This window comes from Pterocles gutturalis, unplaced genomic scaffold, assembly GCF_000699245.1.
Source record: "Pterocles gutturalis isolate BGI_N339 unplaced genomic scaffold, ASM69924v1 scaffold4056, whole genome shotgun sequence".
NCBI classification, from domain to species: Eukaryota; Metazoa; Chordata; class Aves; order Pterocliformes; family Pteroclidae; genus Pterocles; species Pterocles gutturalis.
This window is the reverse complement of record NW_010100128.1, coordinates 81,350-93,649: the sequence shown is the minus strand read 5'-3', so window position 1 is coordinate 93,649 and position 12,300 is coordinate 81,350. Positions and strand designations below refer to the sequence as shown.

General features: G+C 46.8%; 1 protein-coding gene across 1 annotated transcript in view; it reads right to left on the bottom strand.

Moving 5' to 3' along the window:
- Positions 1-1,824: 1,824 nt before the first annotated feature.
- UNC5C (unc-5 homolog C (C. elegans)) overlaps positions 1,825-12,300 on the bottom strand; it is an 85,491-nt gene continuing 75,015 nt past the window's right edge. The window contains exons 12-16 of the mRNA XM_010078390.1: positions 11,342-11,575; positions 6,662-6,811; positions 6,262-6,426; positions 2,662-2,840; positions 1,825-2,561 (exon numbers count right to left, since the gene is read on the bottom strand). Coding sequence (XP_010076692.1) covers positions 2,396-2,561; positions 2,662-2,840; positions 6,262-6,426; positions 6,662-6,811; positions 11,342-11,575 — 894 coding nt within the window. The 3' untranslated portion in view covers positions 1,825-2,395. The remainder of the gene's footprint in view (positions 2,562-2,661; positions 2,841-6,261; positions 6,427-6,661; positions 6,812-11,341; positions 11,576-12,300) is intronic.

The window sequence follows — 12,300 nt, the reverse complement described above, 5'->3', positions numbered from 1 at the left end:
TGAGAGCATTAGCATTGCAATGGGCTGCAGCAGGTGCCCAAGGTGAAAAAGAAGACGGTGGTTTGTGGAAAGGATGTCCTTGCAATCTCCACATTCAGAGAAGGTGGGGCTTAAACAGGAAAAATGCAGACAGATTTTGAAAGTTAAAATGTATGTCCTCTGGTCTCCTGTTTTGATTGAAATGTTGGTTTGGAAACTGCCCGGTTACCTAGTATGAGAATGGAGCACTTTGTGATCGCTGCCCAAGAGTCAATCAAAACCCTGCGGGTGTCAGGGAGCTGAGAAATAAAAAACAAAAAAGTCCCAAGCCTATGGAAATGTCAAATGGGAAAAAGGTCAGATGAAATTTTTCCTTCCATTTTGACCAATGACATTTTCAAAGTTACCTTTAAAGGTGCAATCTGGGAAGCCCTGGGGAAAAACAAAACCAAAACCACAAAAGAAAACAAGCCAACTCCAGGCTTAGGAAGCACACGGAGAGGGAATACGTGCATGGGCAGGGGCATGCGTGTGTGCACAACAGCAATAACCTGGCTGGACACCTGTTGCGGACAGGCTGGGGAAGAAGCCTTCATTGCATCCAAAGTAAAGGACTAACAAGCCTAGCAGTCAAACTGCAGTGATCCGATGAACCAAAGACTCAGTCTTTTCATGGAGCAGAAAATGAAACAGGTTTGCAGTGACAACCGAAAAAGTGAGAGTTCGCTCCTTTTACCAAGTTCCCACTTCACCTGTTTGCAGTGGCCAGGAGAGAGGTGGCCGAGAGGGACAAACATCCCTGGGTCAGCCAGCATGGACCTGCAGGGGTTGGAGGGACCGCAGAGAAGGCAGCAAACTGCAGCACACGGAATTTCACCTTCACCCCCCCGTTGCCCAACAGTTGCCCCCTGCAGCAGAGGCTGCAGCAAGCCTGGGAATGTCTGCGGAGATCCGCCCAGTGCATCTCACCCAGAAATGACCCAGCGGAGGACTCCTAGTAACCCTGGCCATGGGAGCTGCTGGCTCTCAGACCATTTCAAAGCAAAACAAGACATGCAGAGGTCCACCTTGGATGCACAAATCTGGTGGTTGACGTCAGTACCTCCACATGCTTGCACCCCTGCTCCTGAACCAGTGGGCTATGTGTGTTTGGACTGGGAGGCTGACACTGGTTCACATCCACCTCAGGACAGGATTGCTTCTTGGAGCAACCTGGAGGCACCAAGGTAGTGCAAACCAGGGGAGGGAGGGGTGACTTCAGCAGTGTCATCGGTTTATACCACCAGGCATGAAGCACAGCAATGCCAACAGGAGGTGAGCAACCCCTTTTGCACTAGCAGAAGACCTTGGAGGAGGAGTACGACAGCTGGAGAAAGGAAGGACAGACAGCGTATAGAGGGATGCATCTTAGAAGACCTTCAGGAAGGGGACAACAGGTTCCATAAAAACAGGAGTGATTGATTCTGCTGCTGACAAAATTAGAAATAAAGTAATAATAATCCTTGCATTAGATACTAATTAGTAAATAACTATCATAGCAAATTTTTTATTGTTTTTCTGGGTTTCTTCCCCCCCCCTCCCCTTAACCACTCTGGATTGCATATCCAGTTGCCTCATACCACAAAGGGGTGGAAAGGGAGTTGTTATATTTTGAATTGAAAATTAACTCCAATGCTGTGTTCCCCCACTGCCCTACAGCTATCCTCCATGCAGGTGCAGTGGGACTGCCTCGGGGAAGGAAGAAGACGTTACTTGTGTTCCTGCTTAGCACCCAGAGTACCTGCTTTCCAGATGCACATCTCTTAAACTCTGATTTTCGTGGTTTTTTTTTTTTTTTTTTTTTTTAGAAGTAGGTCTAGGAAACAGAACAATGACAGGAGGATCATGGAGAGACAATCGATGTGTAGAATTGTAGCCAAAATCTGAATTCACCAAAAACCAATAAGCTGAAATAGCCACAACCACCTGTCCATAGCCTTGTCTAGAATGGCTTTAAACAAAAAATAGAAAGAGCCATGGACAGTCTCCTTACCCCTGTCCAGAATTTGATGTTAACAACATCCATAGAAACTGGGATTGTTAAGAAAGTTTATCCATATATCTGGATAGCAATAAAAAGCGTTTCCTAGGAAACTGTAAAATCCTGTACCAAGCAGCGTACAGCCAAGCCGAGAGGAACATTAGGTTGATTTATATTTTCAAGGTACAACTTTGCATGATTTCTTTTAGATCCTGTGATAATGTACAAGGAGAGCACGTGTGAAGGTCAGGGCTGGTTTTTTTTGTTTGCTTGCTTTCTTCTCTGAAACGTCTCTTGTGTAACTCATTGGTCTGGGTTTTCATTTCAATTCTCATTTGTAATAACAGAGCATTACCACTCCCTGGGTCTGTCCTTCCTGTTCATGCCAAGGCTGCATCAGTAATTTCCTTCTACTGCCAAAGAAACAACGGTTTCATGTCTTCCCATTTCTTCCAGAACCGCTGCCAGCATGCTCAGGTTGCCATCAGGGAAATTCCGGGCTTCCCAGAGATCTAGGATCACCCCAGTGGGACTCGATTTCGTAGCAAAATAATTTAGGTACCTGCAACAAGCCAAAAGGAAGCTCGTTTGGTTTCTTTTTTTTTTTTTTTTTGAGCTACGTGAAGGCTACCTGAATTCATACCATTTCAAGCCCAGCTCACCTGTCCAGTTTCAGCTTGTGGGCCAGCATCCGCCAGTCGTGGCCCCTGGTCTGGGGCGCATCCAGGCTGCTGCACAGCTTCTGCCGGATCGGGAGGGGGATGCTGAAAGCGCTGGGCCCTACGATGGTGGTGATGGTGCCTGCTGAGTCCATAGGAGGATAATCGATGCCGGTAGGCTCCTGAAGTTGGAAAGAAAGAAAGAAAAAAAAAACCAAACAAAAAATCAAACCAACAAAGAGCAGTTTTGTTACTGAGTGCACAGAGAATTGCAGAAGTGCATCCTCCGAGACTCAGTGCTTTTACTTGCATTAGAAGGGAGCAGCCCTCTGCTAATCAAGCCTTTATGTTAGCTGAAAAAGAGAAATATTTGTAACTGACAGCAGGGTTTTTTTTCTCCTTTTTTTTTTTTCTTTTTTTTGAGTGTGAAGATTACTACAGCTGGAGAAAATTGAATCCAGCTTAATTAATTACTTACTGGAAATAATGAAAGATCAGGCACTTTGACACATTTCAGAGTAAATTGCTGCTTCTAGGGCAGAACTGGGCTTTCCAGTTTCCAGTCCCTTGAGCCCCCACCCCACACAGAGCCAGCACCAGGCTCACACCACTGACAGCACCCATGCTCTCCGATGCCGGGCAGACTGCAGAGAAATGGTTAATACCGCCCCAGGCACAAGCTGAGCCCTCATTTTTATGCGTCTTTAGCTCTGTGCTGGAGATAGATGAAGCATGTGTGCTCAGGGAGGGTGGGGCTATCGCCCTCCTCCCCAAGACCAGCACAGCGCTCAAAGGAGGTGGCAGCTGTGTTAAGGGAAAAGTCACCTCCAAAGTTGTGGATGCCCCATCCCTGGAGGTGTTCAAGGCCAGGCTGGATGAGGCTTTGAGCAACCTGGGCTAGTGGGAGGTGTCCCTGCCCATGGCAGGGGGGGTTGGAACTGGATGATCTCTAAGGTCCCTTTCAACCCAAACCATTCTGTGATTCTATGATTTTGTCTTTTCCTTGGCCTGGAAGGATATATGACCCACAGGCTCGGTAGCTGCTGACAATGGTAGCTGATCAGTTTGGCTGGCTGGGTTTGCTTAGGAATGATGAAGTGCTGCAGGGCGGCTGAAAGCCCCCCTGAACCAGCTGCCCAACAGTGCAGCGGGGTTGCTCCTCCCATGCACGGCACTGCTATCCTCCACCTACCAAAGCACACAATGGAAAATTAAATGTCGATTTGGTTGCTCCTCTGTGAACTGCCTTGTTGCTTTCTGGCAAGCTGGCTGCTGGGAAGGCCCTGTAAAACCTGACACTGTCTCAAAACCAGGTAACGCCTGGCTTAAGCTGCCATTGCAGATCCTCTGGGAAGCTTGTTGGAGATGCTCACAAGCCATGCACAGTCTTAGGATTCCCCCCCCAGGCAAAAAAAGTATGCAGATGGAAAGCAGAGAGACAACATTTGTGAGCAATAGACAGAATTAAACCTCTTTTGCCTCCACTCTTTCATCCACACCAATTAATTCTCTTCCACTCTATAAATATGCTTTTTTTTTTTCCTTTTTTTAGAAATGGCATTTTAGGCCACCAGTGAAATTTCTAACCAAGGGAGGTTTATGGCACACTATAATATCCTCAGTTAACATGCCCAAAGCAGTGCTCAATACAGCATCCCTACTTGGGCTCCAAGGCCCAGCATCACAACATATCCATGGCCGTGACTTAGGGCTCTTTCGGGTGAGTACCAGCAGCACAAGATTAAAAAGGGGGGCTTCAAAAACAAAGAGTGGGAGACCTTTATTGCACTCTTCCTCTTGCCTTTACTGTGCATGTTTTAGCACTCATTGCATTTGTTTTTTTGAAGTCCCAGGAGAAGACACTGTATAAAGCCAGAATAAGACAGTTTAATCTGCCGGTATTTTACATCCTTCACAAGGGACAAAAAAGAAAGCCCATAAAGGGAGGATGCAGGAAGCTGCGTTACTGTATTTTTACCACAAGGTGACAGAGGCAGAAAGGCAGATCTAGCAATGAAGAAAGGTGCCAGCATGGTCCTGCAATGCCTAACCTCTAGCTGTCTGCCTCCCAACAAGAAAGGAATAACATGTGTGCAATTTGAAATCACCAGAAGCAAACAAAACCAGACACAACCTGAAAGCAGAGACCATCACACACCCTTACATGACCTAGTTAGTTACCAGAATAGAGTGTGAGGAACCACAGCTAAGGTTTCCTGATGCCTCTAGAGATACACATTGGCTTCCAGATTGCTGTTAATTATACTTCTAGGTAACTCTTATCATCAAAACAGTTGAGTTATAGGGGTTTTTGACCTAGTAACAATGTTGACACAACCCTTTAGGCCAGCCCTTGGCAGCCCAAGGTCCTCCTGCCCCTTATTGGGCTCAGGAACATCACTACATGTCAACCAGGAGGAACAATTTTTCAGTAGGCAGCCTTGATAGCAGTGGTATTATTCCTTCCCTCTATTCATCCCTGATGGATGGGATCACAGTACAAGACAAGAATATTATCCTGTTCCCTCTGAATCCATTACCAGGTCCTATTACACACAAGCAGCTGAAGATGATTATAGTGTATACTTGCATTTCATTAAAGTTATTCTCAGTTCTTTCTCTTTTCTGTGAGGTTAAATTAGAGATTACCTCAATGCAGCACTTATTACAATAATTGTTTATGATACTTGTTTCACCATCTGTCTTTAATGCTGTGTAGCCCCCAGATGAATTCGTAACTTTACACCCAATAACCAAGCAGATGCTAAGGGTACTGGCACACACCATCAGGGCCCTACAGCACAAATGACTTTTGTTTGTGGTCTCCCAGCCCTTCCCCAAGTCAGACAACAGCGATTGTTGCCTGGGAGCCTGCTCTTCGTTGCGACTGAGAGTACCAGGCACAAAAGCCACCAGCACATTCACTGAAGTCAATGCCACTTCACACCTGAATGTGTCGCTTGATCTCAGCCCTAAGCTTGACTGCCCCAAGGAGCCAGAATTCTCCAGGTGCTATGTAGCATCAGCAAAGGTGTTCCAAAACTTACGATCATTTTTCTACTGGAAAAAGTCAGCCATCAAAAGAAAAACTATCACAGATAATAGTCAGGATTTGTAGCAGCAGCAAAATCTGAGGAGAAAAGTCTACTGCAACTAGACCATCTGATACTCCCTCTTCCACAGCAGTTATTACATGGGATCAGAGTGGCAATGACATTTTCCTATTCTTCTTCTTCCCTATACAAGGAAATGTTGGGTCTTGTGGACTGCCAGGAAACAGGACCATGCAGTGCTTTGCGAGATGTGTTAGGGAGTGGTAGGCAAAGAGCTCCTCCACATAGACACAGAAAGGCAGCACCAGCAGGGAGACCACAGCTGCCCTCCTCCCTCCCTTGAAGGGGGGACGCTCCCTTCCCAATGAGAGAAACTAAGGGAAAACGCAACAGGAGATACAAAGCGATGACTTAATTCATCCCTTACGTCCACCCCAGCAGTCAAGAGGAAAACGGGATGCACTAAACAGGTAGCAATGGGAAAGGATATACCTCCTTAGCCCTCCTGCATTCCAGCAGTCGGATAAAGAAGTACATTGATGTCACTTACCTCTGAGATGGAGCAGTTGAGTTGGAAGATCTGCCCTTCTCCTTCAACCTGCCGCACGCAGAGTTTGCACGCCAGCTCCAAGGTGTTCAGGCTGAACCTTTCCAGCGTGAAGGTGCAGTGCAGGTTCCTCTGGCATCCACTCCAGATGTGGTAAAAGGGAATCTCCTACAAAATAAAAGCAAAAAAAAGAAAGTATATTAAGGGAGGGATGCAAGACCAGGGGGTGGATACTATGTGGCCGGAGAACGTGGGCTCTGTGCTACTGTCACTGCAAATGGTCCAGGGAAAAAAATTGTCCACTGCAGCCTGGCACTGGGTGTTTTTTAAACCCTGTGATGTGTCACTGTATTTCTTTGAGCCTCACTGCTAGGATCGAAGGTGAATGGTTCGTGCTGCTCACCTGGTATTTAGCCAGCAGTTTGCTCTTCCATAGAGAGTGGGCAATGTCATGAATGGACAGGCGGAGGTTGTGGGTGCTTCCCTTAAAATGCAAAGCTTTGGGTTCCTCCAAAAGCTGACCGCCCATCTGCCGCTCCAGCTGGAGGACCTCCTGGAGTACGGTGATAACAAGAAGAAAGCGGTCAGGTTTCATCAAGACAGCACACCAGTCTTCTGAAGCCTCAAGATGGACTGCTGTAGACACTGGAACTTGTATAATACAGAAAAAAAAATATGCACTGGCATCGCACAGACTTGTGTTTTCCCTGTGAACTGGAACTGCACTAGTGGATCTGAGAATAACCCCCTTGAACCCGTCGTACAGTGAATGAAAGCACCCATGTCTCCTTTGGGAGCCGCAGTGTTGTCTGACACGTCCTATAAAGAGAAAGGTTAATTGCATGCAATTATATTGAACGCAAAGACTTTGCACAGAGGCACTGTTTGAATATTGAAAAATATCAGTCTGCTCCACTGCTCACCACACTGGACATCTAATGGTAGCTTTACTATTTTGTTCTTCTTTGTGTAGGTCCTGCTGATACGAGACCTGTGCATACTGCTGGTCCTTCAGCTAGCAGCCTCCTGGCAAACTGCTCCATGCGGTGCAGGAGATAGCAGATGCCTACTCTGACACTAACTGCCAAGCAGGATAGTATCAAAACAAGAGCAAGACATTGTGATGGAGCGTTTTGTAAATATGAACACATTGGTTCAGGGTTACTGAAAAAGTAAGCCAAGAGTCTGGTCATTTTCTCCAGCTAAAAAAAATAAATATTTTCTTGTAACTAATGAGACTACAGTGGATTGCTGCCTAGAAACAGCCTAACTGTAGTCCACACGGAAGATGCAAGTACAAAGGCAACTACTTGAGTCCTCTTAGAAACCAGCACAGGCAAACTCAGTCATATTTAATTACATGAGCCGACCCACCAGTCTCACACAGCCAAAGCCAACCATGCACAAGGAATACGTGGGTACACAAACCCAGGATGCTACCCCCAGGCCAGATAAAGGAGCCTCTGTCTTAGCTAAGCACAAAATGATCTCTTGATGATGATCACAAAATGATGACACTCTTGATCACATTCAGGATGTAGTTAGCATACAAGAAAAGGCCCTGCCCTGGCGAGCCCAGCACCTGGCAGATGCTGAAGCTAAAATGATGTTTGTTCATCAGCCATTAGAGGAAAAGAAACAAAATCAGGAAAGCTTTTAGTTTAAGGTTATGCCAATGAATCAGACACAGCTTCTTTCCAGTGCCCTCCTAATTGCCTCGTCAAGATGTCTAAAGAGCAATCGATAGTAACTATCTGATTACTATAGATCTTCATTATGTCCACATTACCTCCCTGGAAGGGCCAGAAGACGACTTGTGGCACCACGTGAGCTAATTGCAGATGCCACCTCTCAGGCACGCAGGGCACTGGACTGCTCCTGCCTGTGCAGTGCCAGCCCTGGGAGCCACACCTCTGGGGGGGAAAAAGCCTTGCAGCACCCTGCTGCAGTAGCCCACCCACCACATCTGGGTGTCTAGTTTCAATATCATGAAATATCTTCAATATTTTACTTTTAGTAACCACCCTTATTCACCGTAGCCCCTCTGCACACTCCAACTGGAGGATACCAAGCTGCTCATGCTTCTCCCATGCCGCTCAGCTAATTAATTCAGAATTAATTCGGTGCCATGACTTTCCTAGCCCTTCAGATCTGTGGGCTGGCTCTATCCATATGGCATTTTATTTAGAACAGCACTCATCCCACTGGCTGATGCCTCCGTGCCCTCCTGAGCCAAAACCTCAGCTATGCATTGCTCAACCAGTGCTAAGGTGGCTCCAGCTACCCAGCCCATTGCCCCTCACTTCCCCTGTGACCTGGGACTTATGCCTTTACACCCTTCCTAGGAGAAGCAGCTGTGTAACGCATTGCTCCATCATCGGTGCCACCAGGACAGCCACACCCTGTATTCACAAAGGCTCTCCTCATTAATGGCGCAGAAGCGAGCAACAGTGATTAGCGTACGCCATTGCCTTTCTCTGTTAGAGGCAAAAATACAGATTAAATAACTGAGGGAAGATCACATGCCTGCTATGCCTTTCTTTCCTTTCTGTTGGGCGACACTTACTGCACAGCAGAAGGCTGGCTGGGGGACGCCACCCTGCTACAGCCTGAAATCATTCACTTGCCCCCGTGTGCTAGGCTGCTTGTGAATAAACAGAGGAGAATAAAGCAGCTGGATTTCTTTATAGTATTATTGTATTATTGTATTGCACTGTATTATTATTTTATTTTTTTACAGCAGACTAGTTTGGGCATCCTCCTCTAAGTGCAAAAATCAGACTTAAAAAGGAGGCCAGTGCTCAAGGTTGTCACTATCCTCGACCCGCCCCAAGAAGTGTTTTTGTGAGTATCCCACCCCGGTGGCTCAGGACCCTGCAGTGCAGAGGATGCTGTAAGCGTGATCGGCGCTGAGCCTCCTGCTCCTCAGCCCCCAGGAACTCTGCCAAGCCACTCCCACAATAACCAAGCCCTTCTTGATGACAAGTCATTACACCTTCCTACTGTACTGCGGGCACCGGCAGATCGGCAGCGAGTGCTTCCTCTGTGTGAGGAGAGGGAAAAGCCTGCTGGATAAATACTGCTCTGTGTTTTATACCACAACTGCTTCTCTTCCTTTGGTGGCTGTTAGGACACATTCAGCATATGGCACATTCATTCCTAGTTGTAAATAAAAACAGAATGCATTCGGTTGCCTATTAAAATAAACACCAAACTTCCAAACCTCACGTAACCCAATGTCGGCACAACTCATGCTGCTCTTCCCTCATGCCTCTTCCCTCCTCTTGCCCGGAGCAGCCAGCCCCAAGACACGAAAATGGTGCAGCTGGTGCCTCACTTGTTGCCTACAACGTTCCCACCCTCTCCAAATTATTTTTATCCTCAGGACCCACTGAGCCAGCCCCATCGCACGCCTTGTCCTGCACAGGCAGAGGGAATTGCCTGGTGGATGCCCTCCCTATGGCAACAGGGCAGCGCCAAAGATGCCCTCCAGCACACCTGGGGCTGCTGCAGTGCCAGCTGTTGTGAAAGCACACAGCAAACACCCCAACCCCTTTTTTTTCCTCTCTGAGTCTACACATCGCCATCACCCAGGGCTGGTTTGTATACGCTGGTTCATACACACCGGTGCATGCTCAGCACTTTCATCTACAGGTAGTTTTCTAGGTTCATTTTTCTTAAGCCTTCTCCTTCTCCAGACCTTTAATTTCCAGGGAAGGGCAACTGATACATTCATAAGAGATTGTGGCCCCCAGGTAGGTGGGTATGGAACCCCATGGGTGGCCTTCCAGTCTTGGGGTAGATGTGCCAAAAAAAAGAAGAAAATTAAAATGCACATACTTTGCCGTAAAAAAAAAAAAAAAAAAAGCAGTAGGTGCAAGTGGGCCAGTGGCCACCCAGCTCTGTTCAGCTTTCCTCACCAAATAACAAGCTGGCTTTGGGTTCCAGCCGAAGCCCAAGGGCTGGCCTGCTCCCCTCCCAAATGCTGCCTGCAGCTTCTCCGGTACAAGACGGTCCCTCCGTGTTGCCCAGCGCCTCTCCTATCGCACCGAATCGGATTAAGTCTACCTCGCAATGCTCTCCACAGTCTATTAGAAACGCCAACAGCTCTTGAGTAACACCTAATTGGATTCCCCTGGCTCTGACTGCATTAGCTGTCTGTCCCAGGCACCTCTGAGTCACTTATTATTACCTCCAGCCTTGACAAACCTGTGGAAAATTGTGTTATGCAACACAGGCATCAAACCATCAGGACTTTTGAAGATGGATCACTACAAAAGATCCTTTTAACTTTTTTTTTTTTTTTTTTTTTTTTGAAAGAGGGAAAACAAAAGGGAAATCAGACTGGGGAAAATAATTGTTCTGAAAATCCTGATACCACCAGGCCCTGTGCAGACAAGAACTACGCTGAAGTCACAATATGTGCACCAGGATGACTCTGCTTAGAGTCAGGCTTTGAACTCGTTTTCCTGTAAAAGAGGTATCTGGGCACTTGCACTGGCTATGATTAAAGACCAAACCCTCAACTTCTAATAACCTCCATTCTTACCTGTGCAGTTGGAGCTACATATTTCATGAGTGCATCTATTATAGATACCAGGTATTTATAAAGATAAATAGCAAGCATGGTTATCTATCTTCTCATCTGTATATCGTGAGGGTGTGCTTGTGTGCATGCCAGAATTAGGCAGAGAGAGTAAGGTTATATAGTTAGAGATGGCAACAGCTTGGGTTTATTCTACTTGCAAATTCCCAACACAAAAAAGCTGCATGCAAAGAGGTGTAATAAAGCAGTATGAAAGCAGGCAGTGATTAACAGCCCAGAAGCTTCTTTTATCATTATCAACTATTTACAAAGAAGCATTTATATGTTTTCCTCATCTCTGGGGAGCTGGCACTTAGCATTAAAAATACATGAACAACGAATGAAGCCCTGCGTACCTTATGGTCTTTTAATAATGCAAAAATCTTAGGATTCAGGATATGATACAGGTAAACAAAGGAAAAAAAAAAGACTGGTGGGCAGAAAATAGCGTGAGAGCTGGAGAGGGAGAGGGACAGTGAGTGAGAGAGCAAGAAGCACCTTAAGAGCATCCTGCGTATCATTGAGGCAGTAGACCCGGATGCTGTACTCCAGCGAAGAGCAGGACAGTGGTCCAAAGATGGCCAGTTTGAGACGTTTGGCTGCTGCTTTGGTGATGGACTGTCCCACCAAGGCATAGGTGCTGAGGGTTTCTGTCAGGATATGGCAAGCCTCGGGGTCCAGCTGGATGTAGCACGGAGTGGTGAAGTTTTCCTCCCCAACCACCACCACATCCTAAGGGAGAGAGAGACTGAGTTAGCGCTCCCTGCCCCTCAGCGCTGCTCTCCTTTGAGACAGCAATGGCCCTTTCAAGCCTGGATGATGCACAAAGTCATGGAATCACAGAATCACAGAATGGTTTGGGTTGGAAGGGACCTTAGAGATTACTGACTTCCACCCCCCTGCCATGGGCAGGGACACCTCCCACTAGCCCAGGTTGCTCAAAGCCTCATCCAGCTTGGCCTTGGATGTCCTTGCTGCTTGCACTATGGCTTAATCAAGATTTAAGATTCCTGCTTTTCTCCTGTCTAGGCACAGGGAGGGGATGATTTTTCTGGGGTTCTGGTGGTGATGATGGTGGTAGAAACCTCCTCCTGTCCTCTCTGCCCTACGACTTGTACCTCTTTCCTCTGGGCCCTTATAAAGCCCTGGGCAGAGTTCCACAAATAATTAAAATATCAGCAATACTTTATTGAAAAAGATATTGCAGAACTAATCATTTGGTGACCATGACTCAACATCAGTAGTCACAGGCATATTGAATAAATAATCTCCCTTCACTTCCTAAGCAAGCCAATAAGGAGTTACAAAAACTCAAGGAAGGGAAGTAACCTCTGCGATGGCTGAATGCCACATCTACATGAAACATCACCTGCTGCTTCGTTGGAATAATCCTCTGTGATGAGACTGCAGGGTGAAAAAAATTAATACATACAGCCCAAATGCAGACAACCTCCCCA